At 43.5% G+C, this 26,894-nt stretch overlaps 1 protein-coding gene across 1 annotated transcript in view; it reads left to right on the top strand.

The window, feature by feature from the left end:
• Positions 1-26,894, top strand: part of TMEM163 (transmembrane protein 163) — a 226,890-nt gene that overhangs the window by 154,323 nt on the left and 45,673 nt on the right. The window contains exon 5 of the mRNA XM_070581236.1: positions 26,168-26,264. Coding sequence (XP_070437337.1) covers positions 26,168-26,264 — 97 coding nt within the window. The remainder of the gene's footprint in view (positions 1-26,167; positions 26,265-26,894) is intronic.

Below are 26,894 nucleotides of genomic sequence, written 5' to 3'. Positions count from 1 at the left end.
CTGGGGCGACTGTGACAACAGGCCAAGTGGCTGTGTTTCTCTCTTTGCTGTTGTGTTTGTTGCTACAAAGGGAGCATTTAGTGTGGGTGTCAGCATCCACCAAAATTTGTTCCTTGGCATTTTCTGCCACGAAATCTTTTGCTCTTTCTGTGCATGTTTTTAATGAGAAAACCCGTGTGAAAGATACGTCCCCTAAAAACAAACAGTACACTGACCTTACCTGTTTTTAAATGAAGTTCAAATCCTCGTCCTCTCCCAAGGTGACTGAAGCTGAGGTCATGAGAGGGCCAGGCTCCCTCGGGGGCAGTTCTTCCCGACTATGAAGGCGTGTGTTGGAGTCTGAAACTGAGGACCCTTCGAAAATAGTCGTGGTATGAAGGGTCTGTTGACAAGTCCTGTCTGAGAGAACAGATGGAAGTTTGAAAAATGACATATTTAGGCCTCTGTATCTCTACCCACCTTTTACTCCTATTTTGAGCAAGCTATGTGGCTGGCTCCAGTTAAGACCAATATGGCTAAGTATCTGCTCTTCCTCAGGGTTCGTTTGGCTGTTTGGATTGACAACTCAGGAAAGATGGTCACGGAGAGATTCTTTCCTGTCTTCTCTAAGAGTAGTAAGGATTCATGGCTAAATAAATTTTGAGAGACTTTCATGAAATATCAGGGAATCTAAGCCTCATCCTTATCTTGAATTCTCTATGTCATCTGCATTTCCGGATGGTAGATGAGGATCGAGGCATCTGGTTTCTGGTCAGATAGATGTTCTGTTAATTCAGCATGCATTTTGTTTCATATGTGAGAAGGTAAAATTTGTTTTGGGAAATTCTGGTTTTACAGATTAGATTTCTATCAGGAGATGCATTTTCCAATACCTGACTCTGATGTGTATCCATTAATTTAACAACGAGTTATTGAATCCCCACCATGTGCCGGGTACTTTGTGAGGCACCAGGAAATAAGAGACAAACCATCAGCTCCTGCCTCATGAACCAAAAAAGAGATGGACGATAACATAATTGCAGAGGGAAGGGTAAGAGCTGTGAAGAAAATCAACCATAGTGATGCGACAGAGAACGTGAGAAGGGCTCCTCTGAAGTTGGGGGTCAAGGAAGGCCCCAGAACTGATACTTCAGAAGGTAGAAAGGAGTCTGGAGAAGAAAGCATCCTTGGACAGAGGCATTGGCACAAACGCCGGAAGGTGGGAAGCAGCTTGGTGTGTTTGAGGGTCAGAAAAATAGGTTTCTGTGGCTGGACTATTAGTGAGCGGCAAAGAGGAGCTGAAGCTGGGAGGCAGCCACAGGGCTCTGGGACCCTTGAGAGGAATTTTGATTATAAGAGCAGTGGGAAGCCCTGGGCAAGTTATTAAGCCAGGGAGTGAAGTGATCTGATTATGTAATTAACGTCGGAGAGCTCAGGTGGTTTGTCATAAGGGAATTCTGCCATTCTTGTAAATGTATGAGGCCCTATGTTGTTTCTTTAAAAATGAAAATATTTTTATTCATTTCACTGACTACAATCGTGGTGCATATTTGTAGCACTAATACATTTAAATTAATATAAATTAAAATATAATACACACCCATATGCTTTATACACACATGACTAGGTGTAAATGAAAATAGAATCTTTCTGTACATATTGTTCTGGAACCTGCTTCTTTCTCCTAATGCAAAACCAAGGACCTTTTAAATGAATCTCCTGCCTATATATCTAACCCCATCTTCTTAATGGCCTCATGGAGTTCTGCTGTTGGCTATACCATGATTTATTTTACAGTCTCCTATTAGGAAATCTGAGTTGTTCCAGCTTTTGCTGTTTTAAGCTGTGCTACCATTTACTGCTTGTGCTTGAATCTATGTACACCTCTTTGTGTATTCCTTTAGGCCCTGTGTTTGAAATATGGGGCACTTTTCTCTTTAATAGGAGACAACTGAACTGTGCGTTTAAAGATCCCTTAGTGCATCATAGCCAAATCTGTATTGTGAATGGGGGCGAAAGCTGGTTTGTTGGCAAGAGTGTGCCTTACACGGGAGACCTGTCAGTCCCCAAGTATGGTTGGGCTGTTGTTTGCCACTGATCTGTAATCTTAGCTGTCCATGGGGTGGCCGTTGTGATTGGAAACGCTGCCAGCCAGCAATGCACGGGAGAATGAGGAACATATGCAGGGAACGGTAACTCACCTATTATGGTGGGGCTGTTGTTTGCCACTGATCTGTAATCTTAGCTGTCCATGGGGTGGCCATTGTGATTGGAAACGCTGCCAGCCACCAGTGCACGGGAGAATGAGGAACATATGCAGGGAATGGTAACTCACCTATTTTACATGCACATCGAGCCGGCGCTATTCCCCAAGCGCCCGTCACTGTGTGGGCACAGCTGCAGGTCTGTATGAGGTTGCTTTCCTGAATATCATGAGTAACTAAAGCCAGGGACAGACTTACAAACAATAGACTACACAAAGCTGGGTCTGCCCTTTGCATAATTAACTTGCGATTTTGCATTTCCAGAAATGTGATTGTTGGAGGCGGTGGCAAGCACGTTCAGGATCAAGTACACATTTCCTTATTATCAAATCTACATTTTGCAAATATCACATCCTATTAAAAGCAAAGGAGCTTAGAGAAGAGGATTTGGCTGATGAAAGTTCTTGGGAGAAAAAAAATGACTTAAGAGGAATTTTCTGCATATGTCATTCTGCCCAAGCCCTGTGACAGTCCAAGAGACTGGCCTTACTGACATGTTTGGGGTGGGCGAGAATTGCACAGCACTTGGGGCTTGTTGTGTCTTGTTTGGACATGAGGCCAGGTCCACTCCACCTCACTGCAGTCAGCCTCCGTCTGCCCATTCAGTCACCAGCAGGAGATGGGCACGTTCATGAGAAAGTCTTCGGGGACAGGTCTAGGATATTAGCCAAAGTACATATTTTAGCTGCCTTTGAAAACGGGGATTTTTATGGCAAAGCAGAACAAATGAACACCTCTCCCCACCCTTACTCCATTCTCTATGTCAAAACCAGACTGTGATATAAGCTGATAAAAGTGTTGTAGCTCAGACTAGAAAGAATCAAACCAGAGTTGAGGAAATGTAGAAAAGCATGTCAATTTCTCTTTGGAGCAAGGCTTTATAGTACTTGTTTGGCCCATTTCAAAAAAAAGGGTGTGTATGTGTACGTGTGCGTGTTGGGAAATTTTATTGTGGGAGAAAATTTATTCGCACATTAGCTACTTTCCAGAAAAAATTACTTTGATTTATTCCCTCTCTAATCCCAGAGGGAAGCCCAGGTTATTAGATTTAGTTCCAAAGAAGGCATACGTTATTGAGTTAAAGAAAAAGCCTTTAACTACTAATTCAGGTTTTTTTCTTCTTATAAAATAAAAATGATTTGGGTAGATTTATTGAGGAAGACTTTTTTTGGGGTTTCACTGGAGCCATTTCATAGTGGAAAGTCAATCTTTTCTCTCCTAACCACCTCTTAGGAGAATTAAGGGCCTTCACAGGGAAGGAGGAGCTGTTTCTTGGGAAGAAATAGGGGCATTTGTAGAATGAACTTTAAGGAAGAAGAGCAGGTGCTGCTTCTCCTCTTTCTCCCCCTACGTTTCTCTTACTTCTGGTTTGAGATCAGTCTTACTTTTGGTTTGGGATTCAGGTCGGGTATGGGGTTTCCCAACCTACGTGATTCTAACTTTCCTGTGCAGGCCTGGGCTAGCCACTAGTTTGGAAGTGGGCTCAGAGTCCCTGATGCAATCTCTTCCCCAGTGTGGAAATCCAGGGTGGTATTTCTGTTACCAACTTGAATGATGTCCCTTCGGCTAATACTTAGAGACCTGTGACAACTGTTTTATGATTTTTGAAAACCAACTGTAAAAAAAAAGGCTAAATAATGTTTAAGATTTTAAGTTAATATATATTTATTACTTTAAAACTGAAAAATCTCAAAGTATAAAAATAAAAATCACCCGTCATCCCACCACTCAGAGAAGTAGTTAACCTTCTTTCCATCTCCTTTATGCACATGCACAGGTTTATGTGCATTTTTACAAAATTGAGTTAATGTTACGTGTTTTGTTGTACATCCTACTTTCTCCCCCACTTCACTTCCTAGAGTGAGTAGTTCTCTGTCATTAAAAAATCTTGATATACGTCATTTTAAGTGTCAATGTTGCATCTTATAAATGCACCATTATTAACCATTCCCCTTTCATTAAGTATTGTTTTTTTCTATTACAACTCAACAGGGGAGAAGCTCGCTCATTCTTGCCTGTATCTGATCATTTTTTAGGAAGAAAATTACTTGACATGGAATTTCTAGTCAGAGATGTGATGCTTACTATATTGTCCCCTGAGAAGGTTGACAATTTATATTCCAACTAACACTGGATATTTTCCTTAAAAAAATGACAATTTAAGAGGCAAAATGGTGTCCATTGCAACTTTGCTTTTCAAATTTTTTTTGAAGACATGATGCTAGGGACCTCACCTCCAAATTGACTGTGTTTGATTCATGAGGATTTTCCAGAAAGGTTGTCCATCCAGTTTAGTTCCCCTAACTCTACCCTCATTTCTCTATCTTGTTTATAAGAACGTTGTGACAAACTCTTGACCTGTGCCTTCATGAAATTAAAATATATAATTTAAGGTGATGTGCTGGTTTTCTAGGCCAGTAAAGACGTCTATAAAGGAAATGAAGTTAGGCCAGTGTGATTTAGTTGCACAAAGTCTTGTTCATTTTGGAATGTTTATAATAAATCTGTTGAATAATTCATCTAAGAATTTGAAGTAAAACTTTTATCAATCTTTAATTCCTAAGATCTACTTAAAAATATTAAGACCTGTTTCCAGACTAGTAGAATTGTTTCCTGTTTGCCCTGATTCTTTTTCAAAGACTGCTGGCAGATTTTCCATAATAACATTGAATGATTTTTTAGAATTTGGGATAGGCGGGTTTGGGATCTGGAGGCTGTTGGAGTGACCCGGGGCTTCTATCTGAGTCCCTCTTGTTGCACTTCTGTGTCCTCTTCAGGACTTTTCTTTTTTTTAGGCTTTTATTTTTTATGCCTTGTCGGGTTGGAAGGCCAGGAGAAAGAAGTGAACGGCAAGTGGTGCTGTTCTGTTTTTTTCTTTGTTTCCTCTTAACATTCACCATTTTTCTTGGTTTGTAGCCCACCTGAGAATTTTTTTCTGAATAGCGCTTGAGAAAGATTTTGTTTTTGCCTTAAATATCAAAAAGATATTTTCGAGGCTCAGCCCATTTTGGGCCTATGTCTAATATATATGTTTGCACTGTTCTTTTGATTGCGTCCTTGAATGATTAATTGCCTGAGAATTTTCTTATGTTCTTCTTAAATCTCACTTCATCTGAGAGTTTCACATGCTGTCACGATGATTTGTTTTCTTTCTTTCAATCTCAACATTTTCCAAGCCAGTGTTCTTGGCTTCAGCCAGGACCAGAACAACTCTAAGGTTAGCACGGGTGACTCTGGTAGCCTTGCTCAGGACGTTGGAAGAGGAGGAATTGGAAAGCCCTTGAGATGTCGAAATCATTTGCCACATACTTCTCTGAACATTATAAAGCCCTTGTACCTTGAAAGCTTCCTGCCATGCCTGTTCCTCTCCTTCATTCCCCAACCTCAAGCTATCTTGTAGCAGGATTTGGGACTCTGGGGCTTTTGGGAGCAAGTACCCTTTGCAAATGTTATGAATTTATTGTATTTCCCTCTGGAGCATTTTCTGTGGTTTCTCCAAAGTTATTTTGCAAGTCCTTCGAAAGTTTCTTTACGAACTTTCTAAAGCTCTCTCCCCTCGCTTTGCTTAAACCCTCCCTTGTCTGTCTGTCTGTCTCTCTCTATAGTATGTGTATATCTATATACACAGACCCTTGCGCACATGTAAATATGCACATGCACATATATGTAGACACATAGTATACATGTATTCATGCATATATAGAGATTTGTAGAGGAGCCAAAGGAAGTGAGAATGAGAGAATGGAAGTGAGACAATGATCTCTTGATTCCCAAGAATATGAGGTTTGTTCCTAGTTATAGCTAATAGTCATGTCTGAAAAATAGTCTGTTATGATTGGAAAGGAAATGAATACAGGAGCTATGCTTAAAATTGATAACTAATTTTCTAGAGAGCTATTTGCCCCCTTTTTGTTTGGAGGTGAGGCTTTTTTTTTTTTTTTTTTTGAGGAAGATTAGCCCTGAGCTAACTACTGCCAATCCTTCTCTTTTGGCTGAGGAAGGCTGGCCCTGAGCTAACTTCCATGCCCATCTTCCTCTACTTTATATGTGGGACGCCTACCACAGCATGGTGTGCCAAGCGGTGCTATGTCCGCACCTGGGATCCAAACCAGCGAACCTTGGGCCGCCAAGAATCGGAATGTGCGAACTTAACCACTGCACCACCGGGCGGGCCCCGAGGTGAGGCATTTTTATAGAGACTTAGTTCAGGGCTCAAGGCTTAGACCGTGAATGATGGGAGACTTCATTGATCATCTGTCTCCACCAGTGCACACTGGACCTTGCTGTCTCATAGAGGTATTTTATGGAAGTTTTTATTATTAGGTTTTCCTAAATGGGTTGGTAAAAGACAAGGCTTGGAGGATGAATATTTACATGTTCTTCTTAAAATAAATTATAATGGCCCAATTAGGACAAAACCAGACATGGAGCTTTAGCCACGATAATGTTTGAAATTGATTTCCCAAACGACCCATCCACCTTCTGCATTGCTGGGCTGTTTTCACTGCCATGTCTAAAGTAGTGCTGTTAGCTCTGATTTTAGAGTTGTAGAGTGGATTTTAGTTCAGCTCCTCCTTAAGAGACTTTTGACATAGATAATTATTTCTCTTAAAGTATTTTACAAGTCTTGGGTGGTTTTATAAAATTCTACTGTCATGCTAAATGTGTCTGGAAGTGTCCTTTCTTTTTTTCTTTCACTAAATGGGGGGGAAATGCCTTTCCTCCTCCCTGTTGGCTTCAGAAAAGATATTGTTAAATGCAAAGAATGAAAGTAACCATGTATTTTTTTTTTTTTTTTAACCTGTTGTGGCCTGGGCAAATCAGCTTTGAAATAGCTGTGAAAGGCTTAAGCCCAGAACTGTGGTTGCACCGGAAGCAGTCACACCTGGGGCGTACCTGAGACCTGGCCCAGACCATCTCTCCAGCTTGTTCTCTACTGGAACCCTTCCGCTAGCCCGGTGGATGAATTTGTTGTGTGGTATCAAAGCCTGCAGCATTCCTACCTCCTCCTTCTCATGCGGTTCTCCTTCCTGTTGCTTCCTCATTCCACTTATCTTAACCGTACTGCCCTGAAAGACGCATCCTCCTCCGAAAGCTTTTCTGGACTCCATACACCCCCAGGTCTGGGAGATTGACTAGGGGGAAGATGCCCCATGACGTCTGACCAGGTGCCAGAGGCAGGTTCCGTAGCTGTTTGCGTGTGGGGCCCACCTTGCTGTTGGGTGTGTTGGGCAGGAGCAGGAAACAGATTTGGTTTCAGTGGATCCTTCTCCAAACACAAACTTGGAGGTCAAAGTTCATTTGAGTGGTTCCAAACTGTGTAGACTTGCACCTTTAACCCAGAGGTCAGACTCAAAAGCAGCCCGTCCATTCCAGTAAGCACATCTTCATACCACAATTACAGGATCACAACAAAGGAAACCAGGACCCTCACAATGCTGCTTGGCAACAGATTTTGTCATATGTGGAAGAACACAGTGATGTGATTCCAGATGATCAGAACCTGCCAGGTGGCTGGCGGTACATCATTTATTGCAGTGCTGCTCAGATTCAGGGGCCCCGGAATCCCCTGAGCACTTGTCAAAGCACACACTGCTGCGTCCACCTCAGAGTCTCTGATCAGGAGGGGTGTAATAAAGCCAAGAATTTGCATTTCTAACGAGTTCCCTCGTGGTGCTGATGCTGCTGGTCCGGGGACCACACTTTGAGTAACACTACACCTGGCTACACGTTAGAATCACCTGAGGAGCTTTGAAAACTCTTGATGCTCGGCCCACTCCACAGGCCACTTACACCTGGATGTCTGAGTGTGGGACCCAAGCATCAAGCTACACTGGGTGATTTCAGTGAGCAGCCAACTTTGAGAACCGTTGTTCTAAGAGAGTGGGGCTCAGATTTTAATGCGTTTATGAATCACTTTGGGAGGTTCTGGGTTCAGGAGGTCTGGGGAGGGACCTGAGATTCTAATGAGCTCCCAGGTGATGTCAATGCTGCTGGTCCATGAGCCACACTTTGGGTTATGAGGCTCTAAAATATTGGAGTAGAACAGGGTATCTCAATCTCAGCTCTATTGACATTTCGAGCCGGATAATTCTTTGTTGTGGGATGGTCCTGTGCACTGTGGAATGTTTAGCAGCATCCCTGCCCTCTACCCACTAGATGTTACTAACACCCACCTATCCACCCAGTTGTGGCAACCAAAAATGTCTCCAGACAGTGCCACATGTCTCCCAGGGGTAATGTAGGGGGAATCTCCCTTGGGTGAGAACCACTGGCGTAATATGGCTTCCTCAGGTTGACTTAAAAGCCTCTCCCCTCACGTTCACATTTCTCTCTTTAATGGAACCTTTATTCCTTTGAACAGGAGGAAACCCATTTATCCACCTCTAGGCTCATCCTCAGTGCCTGGAAGAGGCCATACAATGACTAGAGGAATTCGTACCAAGAGGAATTAAACATCAGCTCCTTTGCCTAAGGCAGAGGAAGGTGGCGGGATGCTGATGAAGCAGTAGGTGCCTGAGAAGTTGAGGGGCTGGGGGGTGGGGGAAAGAAGTGCCCTAATAATCTTCTCTATAATAGATTTTGAAAGATATCAGTAATAGCTTTATATATACTTCTAAGTGAAATTTTGCTTGTCCTCATTTCCAATCATCTCTGAGTCAAAAAAAAAAAAAAAAAATTGAACACCACTCCTCAGCTCCTTTCCGTTAACTGAAGTTTTTGGCATGTGACCTTTTAACAAGCCCATGAATAATTCCCTTAGTTGACTGGCTGGTGATGTTTTTATTCTGTGGTGTTGTAGCAGTTCAATGATGGCACACACACTCCAACCCCCATCTACACACCCACTGACAGGCTATTAAATCAGTGAGGGGTGCAAATTGCATATCTCTTGCATGGTTTTGAATTGGAAGGCTTTTTACACACAGCATGTTAATAGTTAATAAAATTACTGTGTACACATGCATCAGTCTTTATCCACAAGACCCTAATTCTCTAATTTGGCTGAACCACGTCTGGCATTAATGGTGTGGATTGAATGTCGGCTGGTGATTACCCAGGGCCTCATTATATAAGCTCTGTTAGGGGTGGTGTCATTCTTTTCCATCTGTCAGGAAGCCAATGGGCTGGTAATTAGGAAGGAATGGGTATTGCAAGGGCTGCGCAGAACCACATGGCATTTTTCTTTCAACGTGCATGAGATTCGATCTTTCTTTCCCCTTTGTTTAAAAAAAGCAGTGGCAGGTTACTTTAATTCAAAATCATTGGGCAGACAAATTAGAGCAAAATGGGTACTTCCAACAGTAGGGCAAATTGTCATGAGCCTTAGATAAGCCAGTTGAATAATTGTGGTGAGACTAATAAATGACATTCCTCTTTATTGCTCCCATAATCATTTGCCCCATGTGGCTGCCAACCTGTCCCTACAAGGCTGTTTCTGTTGTTGGCAAAATAAAGGCCGTGGTTGATAAAGTCTTTGTTAGTTCCAGGGCCCCCAACATAGGCTCAGTGGATTATTTACAAATGCGCCTGCATAATTTCTGGTTGTGAGAGTTTGGGGGAACAAGTTAACCAATCCACATCTCCATGAAGCCCCAGCATGCTGGCCCTTCAGACACCGTTAGTGCCAAAATAGTTCAGTTCACGAGACTCACCTGCTTAGGAGAAGCTCTGCCTCTCTCAGGAGCTGGCTTTGCCAAATAAAGGGACACGAGTGCTTTCCTTCTCTCTGATCAGTTGAGCTGGTACTTTATTCTTCTCTTGTTTGTCTTCTCTTCAGGGGAGCCTGGTGGTGGTCTTTATGTAGCACAGTCTGTCTCTGTCCTCTGTAGAAAACAGGCCTGCAGTGGTCAGCCTCAGCAACATGCTCGGACAAACAAAGGCCATCAGAGTTCAGTGTCTGCTTCTTGACTTCAGGGTGCTCAGGAGTCATCAGTGGAGCTTATGAGGACTCCAGAGTCTGTGCCCACCCCCTCTAGAAATTGTCCACAGATCTGGGGTGGCATCATGGATTGTAAGATATAATAGGCACCTCAGATCATCCTTTGGAGAAACAAAGACACAGAACGAGACGAGGAGCAGGACGCTGGGTGGCCTGAGCATGGGCTTCTAGTGACACAGACAGATGCTTGGCAGCTTCTTAAACCCTTTGAACCTTGGTTTCCTCAACTACTCAAGGCAGTCAGTAATGTCTGTCTTACGGGACAGTTGTGGGGAGTAAATGGGATAGTGTAGACAAAGCATCTACCCCAGTACCTGCCGCTTAGTAGGTGTTGAGCAGGGGGACCTGATACTCACTGGTCAAAAGCAGCACCTCTGCCGTCTGCTGAATCCCCAGTGTTGGGATTATCGGTGTGCTCTTCTTAAGTGAGGTTTCTGTTCACTCTGTGTGCACAGTGGTGATGGTGACCTTTCCGTGAATTCATCACCCTTCTTTCAAAACTGTTTCTCCTTTATTAGTCCAACATGTGTTACCTAATTTGGTCCTTTTGGCTCTGTGGGCTGCCCCAAGTTCATGAACTTAGGAACCTGATGTCTGTTCCATAGGGGTCACCAAGAGAAAGTCACATGCTAAAAATGACTTAGAGCAGGGTTTCTCAGTGTTGGCATGGTTGACATTTTGGACCAGATAATTCTTTGTTGTAGGGTACTGTCCTGGGCGTTATAGGATGCTTATGAGCATCCCTGGTCTCTACTCACTAGATGCCAGTAACACCTCCCCAAGATGTAATAATATAAAATGTCTCCAGACATAGCCAAATGTCCCTTTGTCCACCGTGGGGCAAAATCACCCCAGTTGAGAACCACCAACTTAGAGGCATGCCTACCTTAGAACAAGAGTTCCCAAGCCTTTTGTTTCGTAAAACACCTGGAGAGCTTTGTAAAAATAAAAATAAAATAAAACTAACAGAGACCACCTGCTTAGGCCCAGCTGCAGACTATAGGGTCAGAAACTTCAAGGTGGAGCCCACTAATCTGAGTTCTTTGAGCCGCACAGATGGTTCTGATGAGCAGCCAGTTTGGGGACAAGAGATTTACCTGTCATGGTCCCTTTGCCAGTGGCCCTGGGTCAACTTGCCTGTTACAATCACTTTCTAAAGATGAGTTTACTGTCTGCCTTGGGCTACAGGGTTAGTAATGGGAAAGTGAGGTTGTAGATGAGGAGGCATTTGGACTTCAAGCAGTAAGTTACAGGCCCCCTAGCATAGGAAGATGGGAGTGTGGTCCAAGAAAATGAGGAGAGTTTGTGTTTTTGGATTGGTTACATTTTATGCATCATCCAAGTAGCTCACTTTTTTTTTTAAACTCTGTGCTAGGCGCTGTGCGGAAAGCTCTGTATGTGAATTAACTCACAACAGTCACCCCCATTACGCAGATGATGAAACGCGGCAGAGAGAGGCTATGTAGCTCTCCTGAGGTCACACATTGCTAGTGAGTGCTGGTGCCACAGTGCAGCCAGACACTGGCCTATGCTTTGAGCACCACCCTCTACTGCCTCTTGTCGTAGCAAGAATGAAGGCTCAACCAGAGCTTTCACTGCTGTTGCTAATAAGGATGTTATGATGGATTTCACAGAAATTGTGTATGCTAATCCTTATTAGAGGTGTCCATATCCTTAATTAACAAACTGACAAATCAGTCTTTTTTAGGACATTGATTTGATTCTCTATTTGGGAGAATATGTGGATATATCAAACAGAGTGACAGGTTGTCTTATTAAAATGGTCCCTCCCTCCCTTCTTCTCTAAGGGTAGATAAGTTATAACAAGGTTTTCTTGAACCCTCTCACCGTTATATTGGCGTGAGACTTTGGTTTCCAGATGAATATATTGAGGGTGGACTGGTACTCTGAACTGTCTTTGCCTCTACTTCGTGCCCCAAAACATGAGCGTGAATGCCATTGGCACATAGTGCCCACACCTGTCTCCCTCCCTGCAGTCACTCTCCTCACTCTGCAGACATTTCTGTGTTTTAAAGATTGTTCGCATCACTCTCCTTTTTGGCCTTTCTGATCGAGTTTTCTCAGATGACTGAGCACTCAGGTCCTCACCTCTAGTCTGGACAGTGCCGGCCATCAGAAGGACTACTGGCTAGCCTCTCTGCGTTTATCTAGCTACAGGAAACTCACGTCTCCTTCTGCTCCAAGCTCATCCTTGCCTCCTGGCCCACACTGAGATGGAGCTTTGTTTTCTGTGCTGATTTGAGCCAGACACAAACCTCAGCACCCACTCACCAAGGCCTCTTTTGATGAAACCATACCAGATGTTAAAGACTCTTCCCAAAGGAGGGGTAAAGCAATGGATTTCAGAGCTAAACTATGTGATTATTTGAGGGAGGAAGTCTCACTTCCTTTGGCTCTCTAATCCTGTTTATTTGGCTTGGTTTATTCATAGCCTTGCTTTTCAATCTTTGAGTTTCTTGAAGGGTAGTAGGAAATTATGGGCTCCTACAACTGTGCCCAAGACTTGCTTTTGGTTGGACATTCGAGTCTGGGAGAATGGCCCAATTCTAGAGGCCCTGGACAGATTTAATCCGCAAAACCAGGAGAATGTTGAAGCTGCTGTCCTGATTCTACATTTGGTTTATATACGTGGATATTTGTGGTCAGACGCTAAGTTTGTCCTCCATGTTATCTCCAGGTTATCTTGCTTTCTCTTTATTTTGACAATACACTATGACTGTCGCTCCTCTAGTTCTTCCTAGAACTCCTCCTGCCTTGAATTGGGGCCTGAGGCAAGGACCTGGCTGTGGGTAGTTGATTGGGCAATGATTCTAAGAGTGATCTCAGGAAGCAGATGTGAGGGAAAGTGGGAAGAGGGAGACAGGAAGGGAGGAAAAACAAACAAAGGTGTGGTCTTGTGGCCACTTCTGTAGTGGGGGCTCAATTCTGCCCCAGCCTCTGAGAAGTATACACCATGCCACCCTGAGCTAGGCTTGGAGAGCACGGAGCCTCCACCAGGGCAGCAGCTGCAATCTGAGCTGACCAAGGGGATGTGGCGTGACTTCAAAAGCATCTGCTACACCTCCTAGCACCCTGCAGTCTTTCGGGTGACCCCCGTTGGTAAAACAACCCCGCCTCTGTGTGTTTACTCTGAGATGTCCTTGTATTTATTCAACACTACAGCAAGCTACATTTAGGTTCCTTAATTTCTTCATTCCTAAAATGGGCGGGATGATAATGGATGTGTAAACACTGGCATTTGTCCCTTGAGATGGTGTGATTGGTGATGCTTTTAGCTTGCACTACTGATTTAGGGACCAAATCAGTGGCCTATTTATAGGCAGATCTCCATTTTATAGGGAAGGCTCAGCATTTTGTGACTCTGATAAGAGATAGCAATGTAACTTAAAGTTCCAGAATTTTCAGGAAATAGCTCCTTCAGCTGAAAGCTTTAGGATTAATCATTAATGTGCTTTTCCCAAGTTATAATATAGTGAGGCTATAGTATATTAATGTTCAAATAATTTAAAGTCCTTTTTCTGTTTAAAAAAAGTTCCCCAACTCCATGGGTGCATAACATTTTCTTTTAAAATATTCTCTTTTCGCATTATCTATTTTTTCTCTCTTACTCTGGGAAATGTCAGCCCTTCAAAATAGTAGAGTGTATGTATAGGTCACAGCGGAGTTGCAGAAATAATTAAGATTCAGCCAAAAACATGGTGAATCTTTTTTGCCATCTGACAACTCTGTAGTAATATATGAAAGGAAGCCCATAATTTGCGCATTGCTCAGTGAGAAACTCATACTTTTTCTCCTAACTTGCCAGTAGGTAAATAATACCTACTGTTCAATTGTTACATTTTGGTTATGCAAATAAATCTGTGCCTCCAACCTGTTGATCTAAAATAACAGTCTTTAATGAGCCAGAATTCCCATTGCTACATTTAGACTAGAATTTTGGAGCATCAGGACCGTGGTGATTAAGTCAAAGTTGCCAACTTTCAAACGAGTAAACAGGTCTAGTGAGGTTTTACTATTTTCCCATTGTTCCCCAAGTTAATGACAAGGATTGATCTAGAACCCCGGATGCCTGAGCCCCACCCCTAACTTAGTGACCCCAGCAATACTGCTACTTAAGTTAGAAAATTTTGCACATTAAACTGTGTGCAAAAATCGTGTGGGAGTTAAAATTGACAGAACACTCAGATAAAGAAATTTCTAGCTTGTCTATGTTTCAAGGTTCAGATTTGGATTTGAGTCCCAACTCAGCTATTGACAAGCTTTATACTCCTAGTCAGCTCGTGCACTTTTCCAAGGCCTTCCCCATCTCTCTTTCCCCGGATTTCCCTCTCTCAGCCCTTCTAACCTGTCAGAGGGCAACATTGATAAGTCCACGAGAAGTCCGTGAGAGTTCTCTGTAAGCCACAGACTCTTACCCACATGCCAAGGGGTATTTGCTCCAGGGAATTCAGGCCCATAGGACTCACCCTAAGATTCTGCTTCAGATAGAACACGCTAAATGGTGGGTTTTACCAGAAGTCCCAGTATAGAAGGAAATGCCATAGGATTAAATTAGAAATGTTATCCTGAGTATTTTATGTGTGTTCAAGATCATCTTAATGACCTATGGTATTTTATTCATCATCTTATTTATGTTCACGACAATTTTGGGAGGGAAGTAGTATTTCTATCATTCCCATTTTACTTATAAGTAAACTGAGTCTTAGAAAAGGAGACATAAACAGTTGAGCTTGGGTAGAAGCTTATGTTATTGCCCCAATAACAGCACTTAACCCACCAAAGAGCACATTTCCACCTGTGCCCCCTGACTGTACAGGACAGACAGTAGCTGCTCAGTTAAAACCTGATTACTTTGCACCAAGTTTGAGACTTGATGGAGACCAGTGCTTGATGTCTTGTGAGGATACAATAAAAAGAAATGTTAAAAGTAATGTAGCTAGAGAAGGCATTTTTAGAAATTTTCTTTTCATTATAAAAATTTACAGAAAAGTAGAAGAGAAGAAAGTTCATCTTCTCTCTGTTGTCACTTTTTAGTGTATCTCCTGCCAAAAATGTTTCCCTGGGTTTAGATTTATTTTTACATATTTCTAATCTGTATACATATAATTTTATATCCTGGTTTTTCACTTAATATTTTATCTTTTGGACACCTCTTTGTTATTGACAAACAGTTTTAAATAGCACTTAGTAGTCTATTGAATCAATGTGTCACAGTTACTTAAACACTGCTTTTGTGGCACGTTTAACTTACCCACTTTTAAATTTAAGTCATGCTGCTGTGAACATTCTTCTGCAAAAAGCTTTTTCTCTAGGAAGAGGTTCCCAGAAGTGGATCAAAGTGAATGAACAATTGAAGCCAGTTACTTTAAATACTATAATCAAGTAGGTTAGAAACATTGGAGAATAGGTTACCAAGGAAATGATAGAGTATTTTTTTAGGGATGAAAAGGAATGAAAGATTCAATTAACCAAGTCCTGCCAATCAGCGTGTGTCCTGAAGGTGCAGAGCTTTTCATGTCGCACAGAGACAGAGCAGTGGAGCTGGAGCCTGGTGCCGCCAACACAGATGGGAGTTCCAGAAATCATGAGGACGCTTCTATTCTTGTATGTCTTTTTTTTCAGTAAGAATATTCGTTCAAGGACTGGTTTTCTGCACGTATCTGTGACACTGGGATTGTCTGCTTTTCAGGATGGACTAAAACTTGAGGTGATTCCTCTCTGCCATGATAAAGCTGTCATCAGACAGGTGTTCCACTATGTTTCTTCTGACATCCATCCATCCCCTTGTCCACTCCAGTACAGAACCTGGCTTTCTACGTGAACTACTTTGACCCTATTGTGAGAGAGTCTTCAGAAACGAAGGATTTGCTAACCTGGTTTGTGGCCTTCTCCAATATTACCCCGCCATTCCTCATTAAGAAGTGGCTTCTCTTTCCCTTCCCCTTTCATGTCAGCAGGCCTATGACTCACTTATAACTGATAGAATGCTCTAGAAGGATGCTGCGTGACTTCCAAGGCTTGGCAGCTTCTGGGAAGCTGACCACTTCCTAGGGAACACTTGCTCAGGAGGAAGTCAGCTGCCATGTAGGAAGCCTGACCACCCTGAGGGACATTGGTTAACCACTCTGGGCCACAGTCCTAGCTGAGCTCGGCATTCCAGCGCCCCCTACTGTGAGATGAATCATGTCTGTTTTCAGTCCTTGTTATCATTCATCTTGGATTCAAAGTCCAGGGAAGATCTGATTAGCCCAAGCATGGGTCAGGTGCCTTGGTTCAAGGCAGGGTGCGGTGATCGACAGTTCTTCTCTTGAGGAGAGTGGGGCCTGCAAGGAGAATCAAGGCCTGTTACCAATGAAAGGGGGAATGGACACAGGTCAGGCCCAGCAGATGTTCACAGTAGATATTGCCTGGGTCAGCTGCTGAAAATGCAAATCTAATAATCTTACTCCATCATTTTCAAGGCTGTCGGGGCTCTGCATGGCTTTCATAAGAAAGTTTCTGCAACTTAGCTTAGTACATGACATTCTTCAGTGCTGCCCCTTGCTCACCTCTCCACCCAGCTTTTCGGCCAGGATCCCTCATGGAACCTTTGCTCCAGCCTTACTAAGGCACTTGAGAGTCTTGAAAAAATGGTCTCATCCACTTTCAGGCTTTAAATACAATCTGTGTGCTGATGACTCCCCATTTATGTCCTTTTCTCTGGATCTTTCTCTGAAGCTAAACTCCTTTCTCCAACTGCCTTCTTGACACCTCCACTTGGATGCCTAACAGACATCCCAAACTTAGCATGTCCAAAACTGAACTCCTAATCTTCCCCTTGTTCAAAGGAAAAAAAACAAACAAAACCCTGCATCTTCTGCATTCTTCCCCATCTCAGGAAATGGCAACTCCATCCTTTACTTTTCTCAGGTCAAAAACCTCAACTCATTCTTGGGTCTTGTTCATTTCATGCTATACATTAGCAAAACTTGCCAATTGTACCTTCAGAATATATCTAAAGACTCACCCTTCAATGCCACCGACCTGATCGGAGCCACCATCAGTGGTCATTCTCTCACCTGTGTGTGGCAATAGCCTCCTAACAGCTCTCCCTCTTTCTGCCTTTGCCAATCAGCAGTGATGCTGTTTATGACATGTCACATCATGGCATTCTCAAGTCGGGGCCTCCACTGGCTGCCCGTCTTTGTAAATGCCTAAATGCTTATAATGGCTGTGAGACGTTACATGATCTTTGCCCTCTGACTTCACCACTCTTCATTCCTCTTTGGCCCATCGGCTGCCTGGATGTTCCTCAATCAAGTCAAGCAGACTTCTGCCTCAGAGCCTTGCTCTTCCCTCTGCCTGGAAGGTTCTTGACCCATATATCTGTATGACTTGCTCCCTAGAATGGTGCCTGGCACAAAGTAGGTTTGCAGTTAAAATGTGCTGAATGAATGAATTCTGATATACCTTTGGACATACTTCCCCTTTTCCTGGAACATAGTCTTTACTCCTCCTTACCAAGCTGACTTCTTTTGTTTCTTTCACAGTCCACTCAGATCACACCTTCTCTAGAAAGATTCCTGTGTGATTTACATGGCACCGTTCTCTACTGTTTGAGAAGGATTTTGTCTTTGTCATCGTGTCTGATGTATAGCAGGTTCCTTGGCATCTGGTGGACCCTCAGTAAATGTTTCTCTCAATCTCAACATTGATTTAGTGTTTATTTATTTTAATAGATGGTACAAGTACATTGTTTAAAAAATACATAAAAAGTGTGATAGGGCATGTAGGCAAAAGCAAGCCTCAGTTCCTCACGTTTTCTGCAGAGGCCGTTATCACTCTTTTTGAGTATCTGCCTGGGTATGTTCTATGCATAGACAAGAAGTTATCTATTTAGTGAATATCTAAGAAAAAATTGAAATTGATGCATGCATAATTGACCTGACATTGAAAGTACTTAAATGGATCTCTTTAAATAACCAGTTTGCTTAAGTAGTAAGATTCCAGGATATTCTTATTCTCCTGAGAAACAGAGGTTTACCCTGAAAGTCCTTTTTAAATCTTCCTAAAATCTACCAGTCTACTTCTTACTTGCTAGGTGGAAAATAGTGCATATCAGCAAGTCTGCCTTGTCTCTCACAGGAACTGGGAGAAACCAGTTCTAGCGTTATCTCTTTCCAGGATCGTTACAGTTACTTTCCCTCTGGTCTCCTGCTTCTACCAGTGTCCCTCTTTGGTCTCTTCTCGATAGAGCAGCCAGAATGATCCTATTTAAATGTGAGTCACTCCTCTACTCAATCCTTAAAAGGTTTCCCGTCCTACTCACAATAAAAGCCCAAGTCCTTCATGGCCTTAAGACCCTGCATGGCCACTGTGTTGCAGCCATGCTGCCGTATCCCTGTTCACTGACTGTGTTGGGTTCCCTCCTGAGTGGGACCCTTCACTCTCTGTTCCCTCCATCTAGAGTGTTATTACCGATGTAGCAGCACTGCTTACTCCCCCATCTTTTAGATCTTTGGTTAACCATCCCCTCATTAGAGAGAAGTGCGACTACTGTATATAAAATAAGCCTCCCATTTTTCTCCTCCTTTATGTGGCTTTATGTTTCTATGCATAATGTGCTTATTTGCTCACATGCTTATTGTCTGTCTCTCCCCATGTAAGCTCTGCGAGAACACAGTTGTTCACCATTGAGTAAGGATTCATTAGAATGCAGTCGGCCTCAATGAGTGTTTGTTGATTGATTGAAAGAGCTGGGGGCCCTGAGTCTCAGCCTGCACACCTCTTGCAGTTTATATTGGAAGTAGAGGTACTGGGTAGGGTTTGCCAACCTTGAGATGGAGTGTTCCCTGTTGCTTTCTCTCCTTCCATCTCTCTACACCCCAGAGATGACAATGTGAGACCTGGGGGCCCCAGGAAAATGGCCCTGGGAGCCCAGGCTCAGGACGTGCCTTTTCAGCTAAGCCCAGTGTACCTGACTGTCTGGACATTCCTCCTCGAGCTTAGCAAGTCCCAGACTAGACTCACTACCAGCTCCCCACAGCAGCCTCAGACCGCCTGCTCTTGGATGTGCCAGCACCTCTTCCCTTCTGGCCAATCTCAAAATCGAGATTATCGCTTCTGTGCTTTCCATATCCAGTCGATTACCAAGTTCTATCCACTCTGCCTTCTCAGGGTCTTTTCCTCTTGATCCTTCAGCTGTCTTGGCTTCTGTGTAGGGAGTCATCACTTTGTTTTCTTGGCTACTAGCACTGTCTGCCAGCTGCTTCTCCTGCCTCTAGTTTCTTTCCATCAACCCAGCCAAACCCCAGCTGCAGTCAGAGGGTCTGTGTAAAGCCCAGATCACATCATGGGCTTCCTTAGCTTAAAATCCTTTAGTGACTTCCTGCCACCACTGCAGGTTTTCTCAACCTTACACATGTGTGTACTACCTTGATGATTTTTGCACTATCTGGGTACCACCTATGATATTATTCACTTAATATTTATTTAAATATAATCATACTTAATTTTTCCCCTGAGCAATAATATCCTTGCAGACATAGGGTGATGATCAGTTTTTTTCTAATGTATGTTAAAATACATAACTATTAAATACAACACATTGGTCCATGTACCATCTGAGATCCATTGTACATATCATGGATGTTGTGTCCACCATCTTGAGGGGACTGCCAGGACACAGAGGGCCCTTCTACATGTGGCCCTTGCATTGCTGCTCCCCTAAGGCCAAATACGCCAAGAATAGCATCTCCACTTTGAATTTCCAGCGAAGCAGGATCCCACAGTGCTGTGTCTTCACACTTTTGCTTATGAAGTTCCTTCTGCCTGGAGTGCCCTCCACAGCCTTCTAGTTTCTCTGCTTGATGATTCCTGTCCATTATTCTAGACCCAACTTAAACATCACACTGTAGAACCATCCTTCCTTCCCACTCTGTCCTCACATTGAGTTTTATTACTCTGACCCTTTTCTTCATTTTGTTCCTTGTCTATTGTATGTTTTCATGTTCATAAATAGTGACTGTCCTATGATGATTTTCAGGTTTCCCCTCCTGCTTCTGGGAGGCTGGGAATAGATTTTATTTGCCTTAGCCATAGGGCTTGGCACGTAGACCTTAAAATGTGAGTGACTGAAGTTCAAATCCCTTTCTAAGATGTAGTTATCCCCGATGGAGCAGTAGCTGTGGCTGGGGTTGGTTGACATTAGATAAGAACAAGAGTGAGACTTGGCATGTAAACCTGGGGAGTTGGAGGTTTACTGGAGGGAGGAAATGATGCATTAATTGATGAGGTTACCAAAGGCATGGTACTCTTCTGCATGTTTCCTAGAGCAGACCCTCCTACCCATATAAATGTACCTGATCATGATGAGTAGCTTCTGGGCTACTCTCTCTCTCTATATATAGATATACTCTTTGGTGAGCTTCTATGTTTTCAGCCCAACCTTTAGAGCTGCACTGTCCGATATGGTAGCCACTAACAATGTGTGACCATTTAAATTTTAATTAATTGAAAGTAATTAAAATTAAAATTTTATTTCTTCAGATGCACTAACCACATTTGAAGTGCTCAATAGCCACCTATGGCTAGTGGCTAGCACATTGGACAGCACAGAATAATATTTCCATCATCACAGAAAGTTCTTTTGGACTCAGCTGCTCTAGAATCTAATTCTTTAACAAATCCCCCAAGTTGAGTTTTGTCGCTAAAGCTGAAGCCGGGAAAAAAGTCCTGTCTAAATGAGATTTCACTTGGGTGGGTTCAGTCAGCTTGCTCATACAGATATGAGCAAAGGACCATTTGTTGAGTAAGGGGAGGTTTTTAATGGTTACATGTTGAGGAGATGGATGGTCTTACCGTGGAGAAGGTATAACGCCTTGCCTGGAGAGCTCTGGGCTGAGTGACCATCCCTGGTCCAAGCCACTCTCCCCTTCACTACAGCTGGTTCACAATGAAGCAGATGCATGAGGCTGAAGACAGATATGAGAGATGGGAACATGGGTGGAGAGAGGAGATGGGGTCTAGAGCCTAGGAGAGACTAGGGAAGGAAGTAAGATGAGTGAGAATAGAAACAGGAAGGAGCGCACTCCTGCAGTAGGAGGGGAGGTGGGTGTTGATAGAGATGGAGGGCCGAAGGTGGGGGATCTTGAATAAAATGGTGACTGTTTGGCATAGCCATTATAGAGAATGAGAAATGGCTCATAAGCATTCTTTGCTCACTTTCTCCTGCCTCCAAATTGGTTTTGTTTGTTGCTCTACTTAAAATGGCAGAATACATGGAGTGAAAAAGGACCTAGCTAGAGTAAAACAGCAGGAAAGATCGTGCATCCGTAAGTACCGTGTGTACTCACGTTTGACTCTCTTTTCATTTTTCATTATTTCACATGTGGACAGTGTCCCAGATTACAAGTCCTTTGAAGACTAGGGTGAAGGAGGTAAATAAAACATTTACACTTTAAGCTGGTGGACTGAATTGGTTACTTGACAGGGCTATTGTGTTTTAGGTCTTTTGTAAATTAGTGGATGAGTAGAAGAAGCTTCTCTTTGGAAAATAACTTAGAATTGCTTTAAGATTCAGGCTGTGTTGATGTGATCCACAGGGCTTTAAATCTATAATTGACAAGGGACCAAACTTTCAACCTTACATCATTTCTGATAGGAGAATATCTGTCAGTAGGTTTTGCCCTTATAGTTTCAGAGGAAAAATTAATGCTTACTGCAAGATTATTCATAGATTTACAATGCTGCGTGTAATTAACAATTTGCAATCTTTAGCAGAAGAAAAAGGTGCCAGTGGCTTTAACCATTTCTTTGGATTTTACCAGTCTTCTTTCAGATATTAAATGTGTCTTTGGCAAGACTAATACGGTGGTTCTCAAACTTCAGTGAGCATCAGACTCACCTCAAGGGCTTATTAAAACACAGACTGTTGGGCCCCATCCCCAGCGTTTCTGATTCAGTTGGTCTGGGGTGGATTCCAGAATTTTCTTTCTTAACAAGCTCCCAGGTGACATGCTGCTGCTGATCTCTGGACGACACTTTGACAAGCACTGGTCCTGTGGGAATTTAAATTCAGTTTCTGTCTGTGTTGATTGCGGGATTACGTTGAAAGGGGCAGTAGTTCATTTGCCTCTTTCTGACTCAGTGTTTTTCTCCTCTGGGGTTTGGGCAGGCAGGAGAAGGAGTCTTCGTTCATTCCGGTGACCTGGCTTCACAATGCAGTCAGGCCCCTGGGCACATTGCCTTCTTTACGTGCCAGGACAGCCTCTCCAGGTGAAGGCCATGGTGTGCTGATGGAGCAGTTACCCTCCACCATTTCCCCTTCAGCCTGCCCGCAAACCAGGAAACAGCACACACTCGCCCAATCAGAAGCAGCCGTATTTGCTCCTGACCCAAATCTTTGCCACCTCCTGGAGACTGCTGCAGTCCTAGGGCAGTGGTGGTGTGAGGATATGACGTGGATGCCCAGAGCCTTCAAGTGGCCGGCTGGTTGGCTGGGTGGTTGACCGGGGTTGGTCACTGAGAGGAAGTCAGGAGCCCTAGGTTCTATTTCTGGGTGGACTTCCAACTCCTTGGGTGACCTTGTGCAAGCCTCCTAATCCTTGACTTCCCCATTTTGACCCTTATGTTTATGAAACATACTCTCCCGCTCCCAATCCATAAAATAGCAGAAAAACAGAAACCCAGGTCTGGTGAGGGGCCTCCAGGGCATTTATGAGCTGATATGTGGAACTCTGAGTGCCTGAGGAGAAAGCTGCTGTGTAAACACAATACATTATTAATCAAACGTTAAAAAATAGCATCGCAGTCTCTGCGAACAATAGCTGCTTCAGGCTGTGGGAGCAGCTCTGACACACAGGCTCCCAGCAGTGTTGAAGGAAGGGTGACTGTGGTTTTTGAATTTGTAAAACATTGAAGAGAAGATGAAAATAGGTTCTTAAAACATTTTTGATCATATTCATAGGTATATTTATGAAGAAAACATGACAGCTCTGTAAAATTCAACTTTAGTAAACCAAATCATCAATTTATTTTGATTTTCATTACCTTTCAGAGTAGTTTTCCAATGTGGCTATTCCATAGGCATTTTGGCTGAAGTCTTAGGAGTCTCTTTCCTCTTCCCATCCCCATTGGCAAGCAGTTCATGCCCCTTAAACTCCGTGGGGGGAAACTTACAAATCAGTTATGATTACTTGATCAGTTAATGATTACACCCATTCTCAGATGCAGAAGGAGCACCTGCTACATGCTGCTCTAGATAGAGATATCAAAATATGGTTCTTGCCTTTAAGGGATTTGTAGTATAGTTTTGATGAAAGATACATAAGCAAGATATTATGTAAGGAGACCATTGCATCCTTTATACCTGTTTCCTTACGAAATGTAAACAGAGTCCAGATCTACTTTTTGTGCATTATAGAGGTGTGCCTCCAGTGATCTGGAGAAGGAGAAAGTCCTGCAGCATCACTGTTGCCTGTCAGGAAGAAGCTCAGACATTTGTTACTTTTCCCCCCAGAGGAGTTCGGAGAAGGGGGCTTCTTGAGGATATTATGACAAACAGCCTGTAGAAGATCTAGCACTCAAGTGGTGGCAGCCCTACTCGTGTCCCAGGGAGAGAAAGCTGCTCAGTAAACAGATAGATTATAGTCTCTTAGGGACCATTAGACCCCGTTCCTTCCTCACCAGCTGGGATGACCATTCCTTCCCCGCCTTCTGTCCAGAGAGTTGTGGCTTTTTACCCCATGGTGGAAGCTCCCTAAGGACAAGGCCTCACCTGAGTCTAGGCCTGGGACTCTCAGCCCTTGTGTACATGGGAATTGCCTGGGGGGCTTTTAAACAAATACAGATGCCTGGGTTCACCTCCAGGGGGTCTGATAAAACTGAACTGGAGTGGTTCAACTGCACAGCTGTTCACAAAAAAATCCCCAGGTGAGCGCAGTGTGCCATGAGGGTTGAGAAGCACTGAGCTGGTGGCTGAATTTATCTGAAAGTTGAAGGAGAGAGTCTCTGCTAGCCACCCAGGAGTTTTTTGAATGGAGAAAAAACACATCACAAAACTTAGCTTGGAGGGCTATCCTAACTGTATTCTCTACCTGTAATGGGACCTCTCATGGTCCCATTTGCTCACAGGTAGAAATGGTGATTTCAAGTGCCAGGCACGGCTGGCCCACAGCCCTCTTCCCTGTGGGCACAGTTGGGACTCAGGGGCCAGCTGCTTTGGGAGCATTGATTCCCCCAAGCCCTGGGATTCCTTGGTCTTGTTCCAGCATCTCATCACTGGTGGCCCTCCTGTAGGGCGCCTTGCTCCTGCACAGTGCTCCTCTTGGCTGCAGCCTCCTTGGCCCCAACTGCCCTGCAGGACTGAGGTGACCAACTGCAGGCTCACTGCCTCACCTGAGCATTCTTCACTCCTGCTGCTGCCTCAGTGTATACTTTGCCTGCATTATCTTTTCTCCCCCTTAAATGTAGGGTTTTTTTTTTTTTTTTTACTCCAGGCTTATTGTGAAGATGAATGGCAACCATGGTAGATCTCCATTTGGTGTATAGGGCCAGGACTTCCTCTTGCTGAAGTCTATACAAAGACGCCCATAGAGATTTCCTATATCTCTGTGTTCTTGGTGATTTGCCCCAGCCTGCAATGATGCCTTCTTTCTGTCTGTATTTTTGAAAGACTAAAACCTACAACTAGAGTGTGGATTAGAAGCCTACTGAATGGACTCCAAGCAGCCTTGTTTACCTGCTTATTTCTGGCTTCTGGGTTTGGGGGAACATGTCTGTCCACAGGTTTGTTGATATCCTAAGTAGGTGCCACTTCAACGTTATGTGGGCAATTTTGGACCATTCTTTTAGTCCAGAGAAGGGAATCCAAGATGAATAATGAAAAATGATTTTATTTGATAGCTGGGGGAGTAGGGCTGAGGAGGCTGCCAAATGATGGTGACATCAGGTGGGGACAGGAATGATCTGGAGCTAACCGTAGTCATTCTTGCATCTTTTCTCTTTTCTCTCTCTTTTCATTTTCATTTGGTATTTTGACCCTTGTGTTACTGTCATCATTTCCTCATGTTTACTTTCATTTTCCATCTTTCTTGTGAGTTGTTGTGTCTGGGTTGCCGGACACATTTCCTAGGTCCTGAGCCCCTTAGACCTCCTTGCTGGCTCCCACCCCACACCCCTGGCTGTGTGTCCTCTGGCTTCACCCTTGGCCATGTCCCTGACTTGCTCCTGCCTCCTCCTGTGCTGGGTGTCTTGGTTGACATCATCCTTCCTTCTCTCATTTCTTTTCTAAGAATTGCTCCATCTTACCATAAACACTGTCTTTTGTTGTTACCAAATCATTCCTCCTTTTTATCTTTGGGGAAAATCCAAATGTGTCCATCACATTATGTCATAAAGAGACATCCAGGGTGGACTTTTATTTCCTTTGTTTAAGCCAACATTAATGGGTTACGTTTTTATGCTCTGTGCGTTATTTCATTTCATCTTCAGATAGAAAATGTTATTCCCATTTGACAGGTGAGGAAATAGAGGCTAAAAGAGGCTCAGTGGTTGGACCAGGATCAAGCAACACATTAAGTGGTAGAGTTTGGGATGTCTCAGGCCAGAGCCACCTCCACTCTTTGCTATTAAACTCTGTACCCTCCAGCTGGAGGAGGAGTGAAATGTTGTGTTTCCAGGCACGGAGTATGGATTTCATGGCCTTGGAGACCCTTCCATGCCAGCATTCATGGGATTCTGTCAGATTATGTGGGATGGTAAGCCCCTGCACCATGGGGTTTATTTTGGTGATAAAATTTGAGCTATATTCTCCTAGAGATGATTGGGTCTTAATTCTGAGGCTGTGGGTGGTCACCATGGGAGTGTGGCAAATTTTGATTGAGTCGTAATACCTTGCCTTGTGTCATTGTCATTGTCACTGTGTAAATCAGCAGGGTGGAATTCTCCCAGTTAAGATTTTCAATGTTTTGTTTCTTTGCAGAGCCTGCGTCATCTTGGGGGTGATATTCCTTCTGTCTTCCATATGTATAGTGGTCAAAGCCATCCATGACCTCTCAACTAGGCTGCTCCCAGAAGTGGTAAGGTTCTTCTTCTTCCTTAATAATCTTTCCTGGACGTATCAGCCTCCTGTGTTACCTCTCACCACAGATTTACTGGGGGAAGTTGGGTGGGTGGGGAGAGAATATACACATCATTTTATGAGTCCAGAACTCATTGCAGAATGTGAATGACTTGGCAGAGAGAAGCATGGGGCAAGATGAAGAGCATTCAAGTAGTTGAGCTGGTACTGAGTTCTGTGTCCCTCTCCTTAGATCTTCTGACTATTTTTAAAGCAAGATGTCTTTTGTGTTAAAGACAAATGGGATGACTTTTATATAGCAGAGTGATCCAGTCAGTGTTGTTTGCATCTGTTGTTCTGTGTCCATTCAATGACTGTAAGAATTATTTTTTCCCTTTGCCCCTCAATTCAATACATAAATCTATTCACATTAGGTTTTCTAGCACAACTGGCGTTTGGATGCAGAAACTGGAGGACACCATTTCGTATTAAAATGTGTCTTCGACTGCTTTGTTCTCTGGGTGACGGTCATTACCTGCATTCTGATTCTTTTTTTTCCCCTCTCCTTATGAATACTGAGAAGAGAGATATTTTTACCATCTCCTGTCAGGCTATCTTCATAGAAGGCAGCCAATTTACTTACAGGGAG

The sequence above is a fragment of the Equus przewalskii genome, chromosome 17 (assembly GCF_037783145.1).
Source record: "Equus przewalskii isolate Varuska chromosome 17, EquPr2, whole genome shotgun sequence".
In the NCBI taxonomy this organism is placed as follows: domain Eukaryota; kingdom Metazoa; phylum Chordata; class Mammalia; order Perissodactyla; family Equidae; genus Equus; species Equus przewalskii.
Note: the sequence above shows the minus strand (reverse complement) of the source record. Positions and strands in the feature narration are given on the sequence as shown.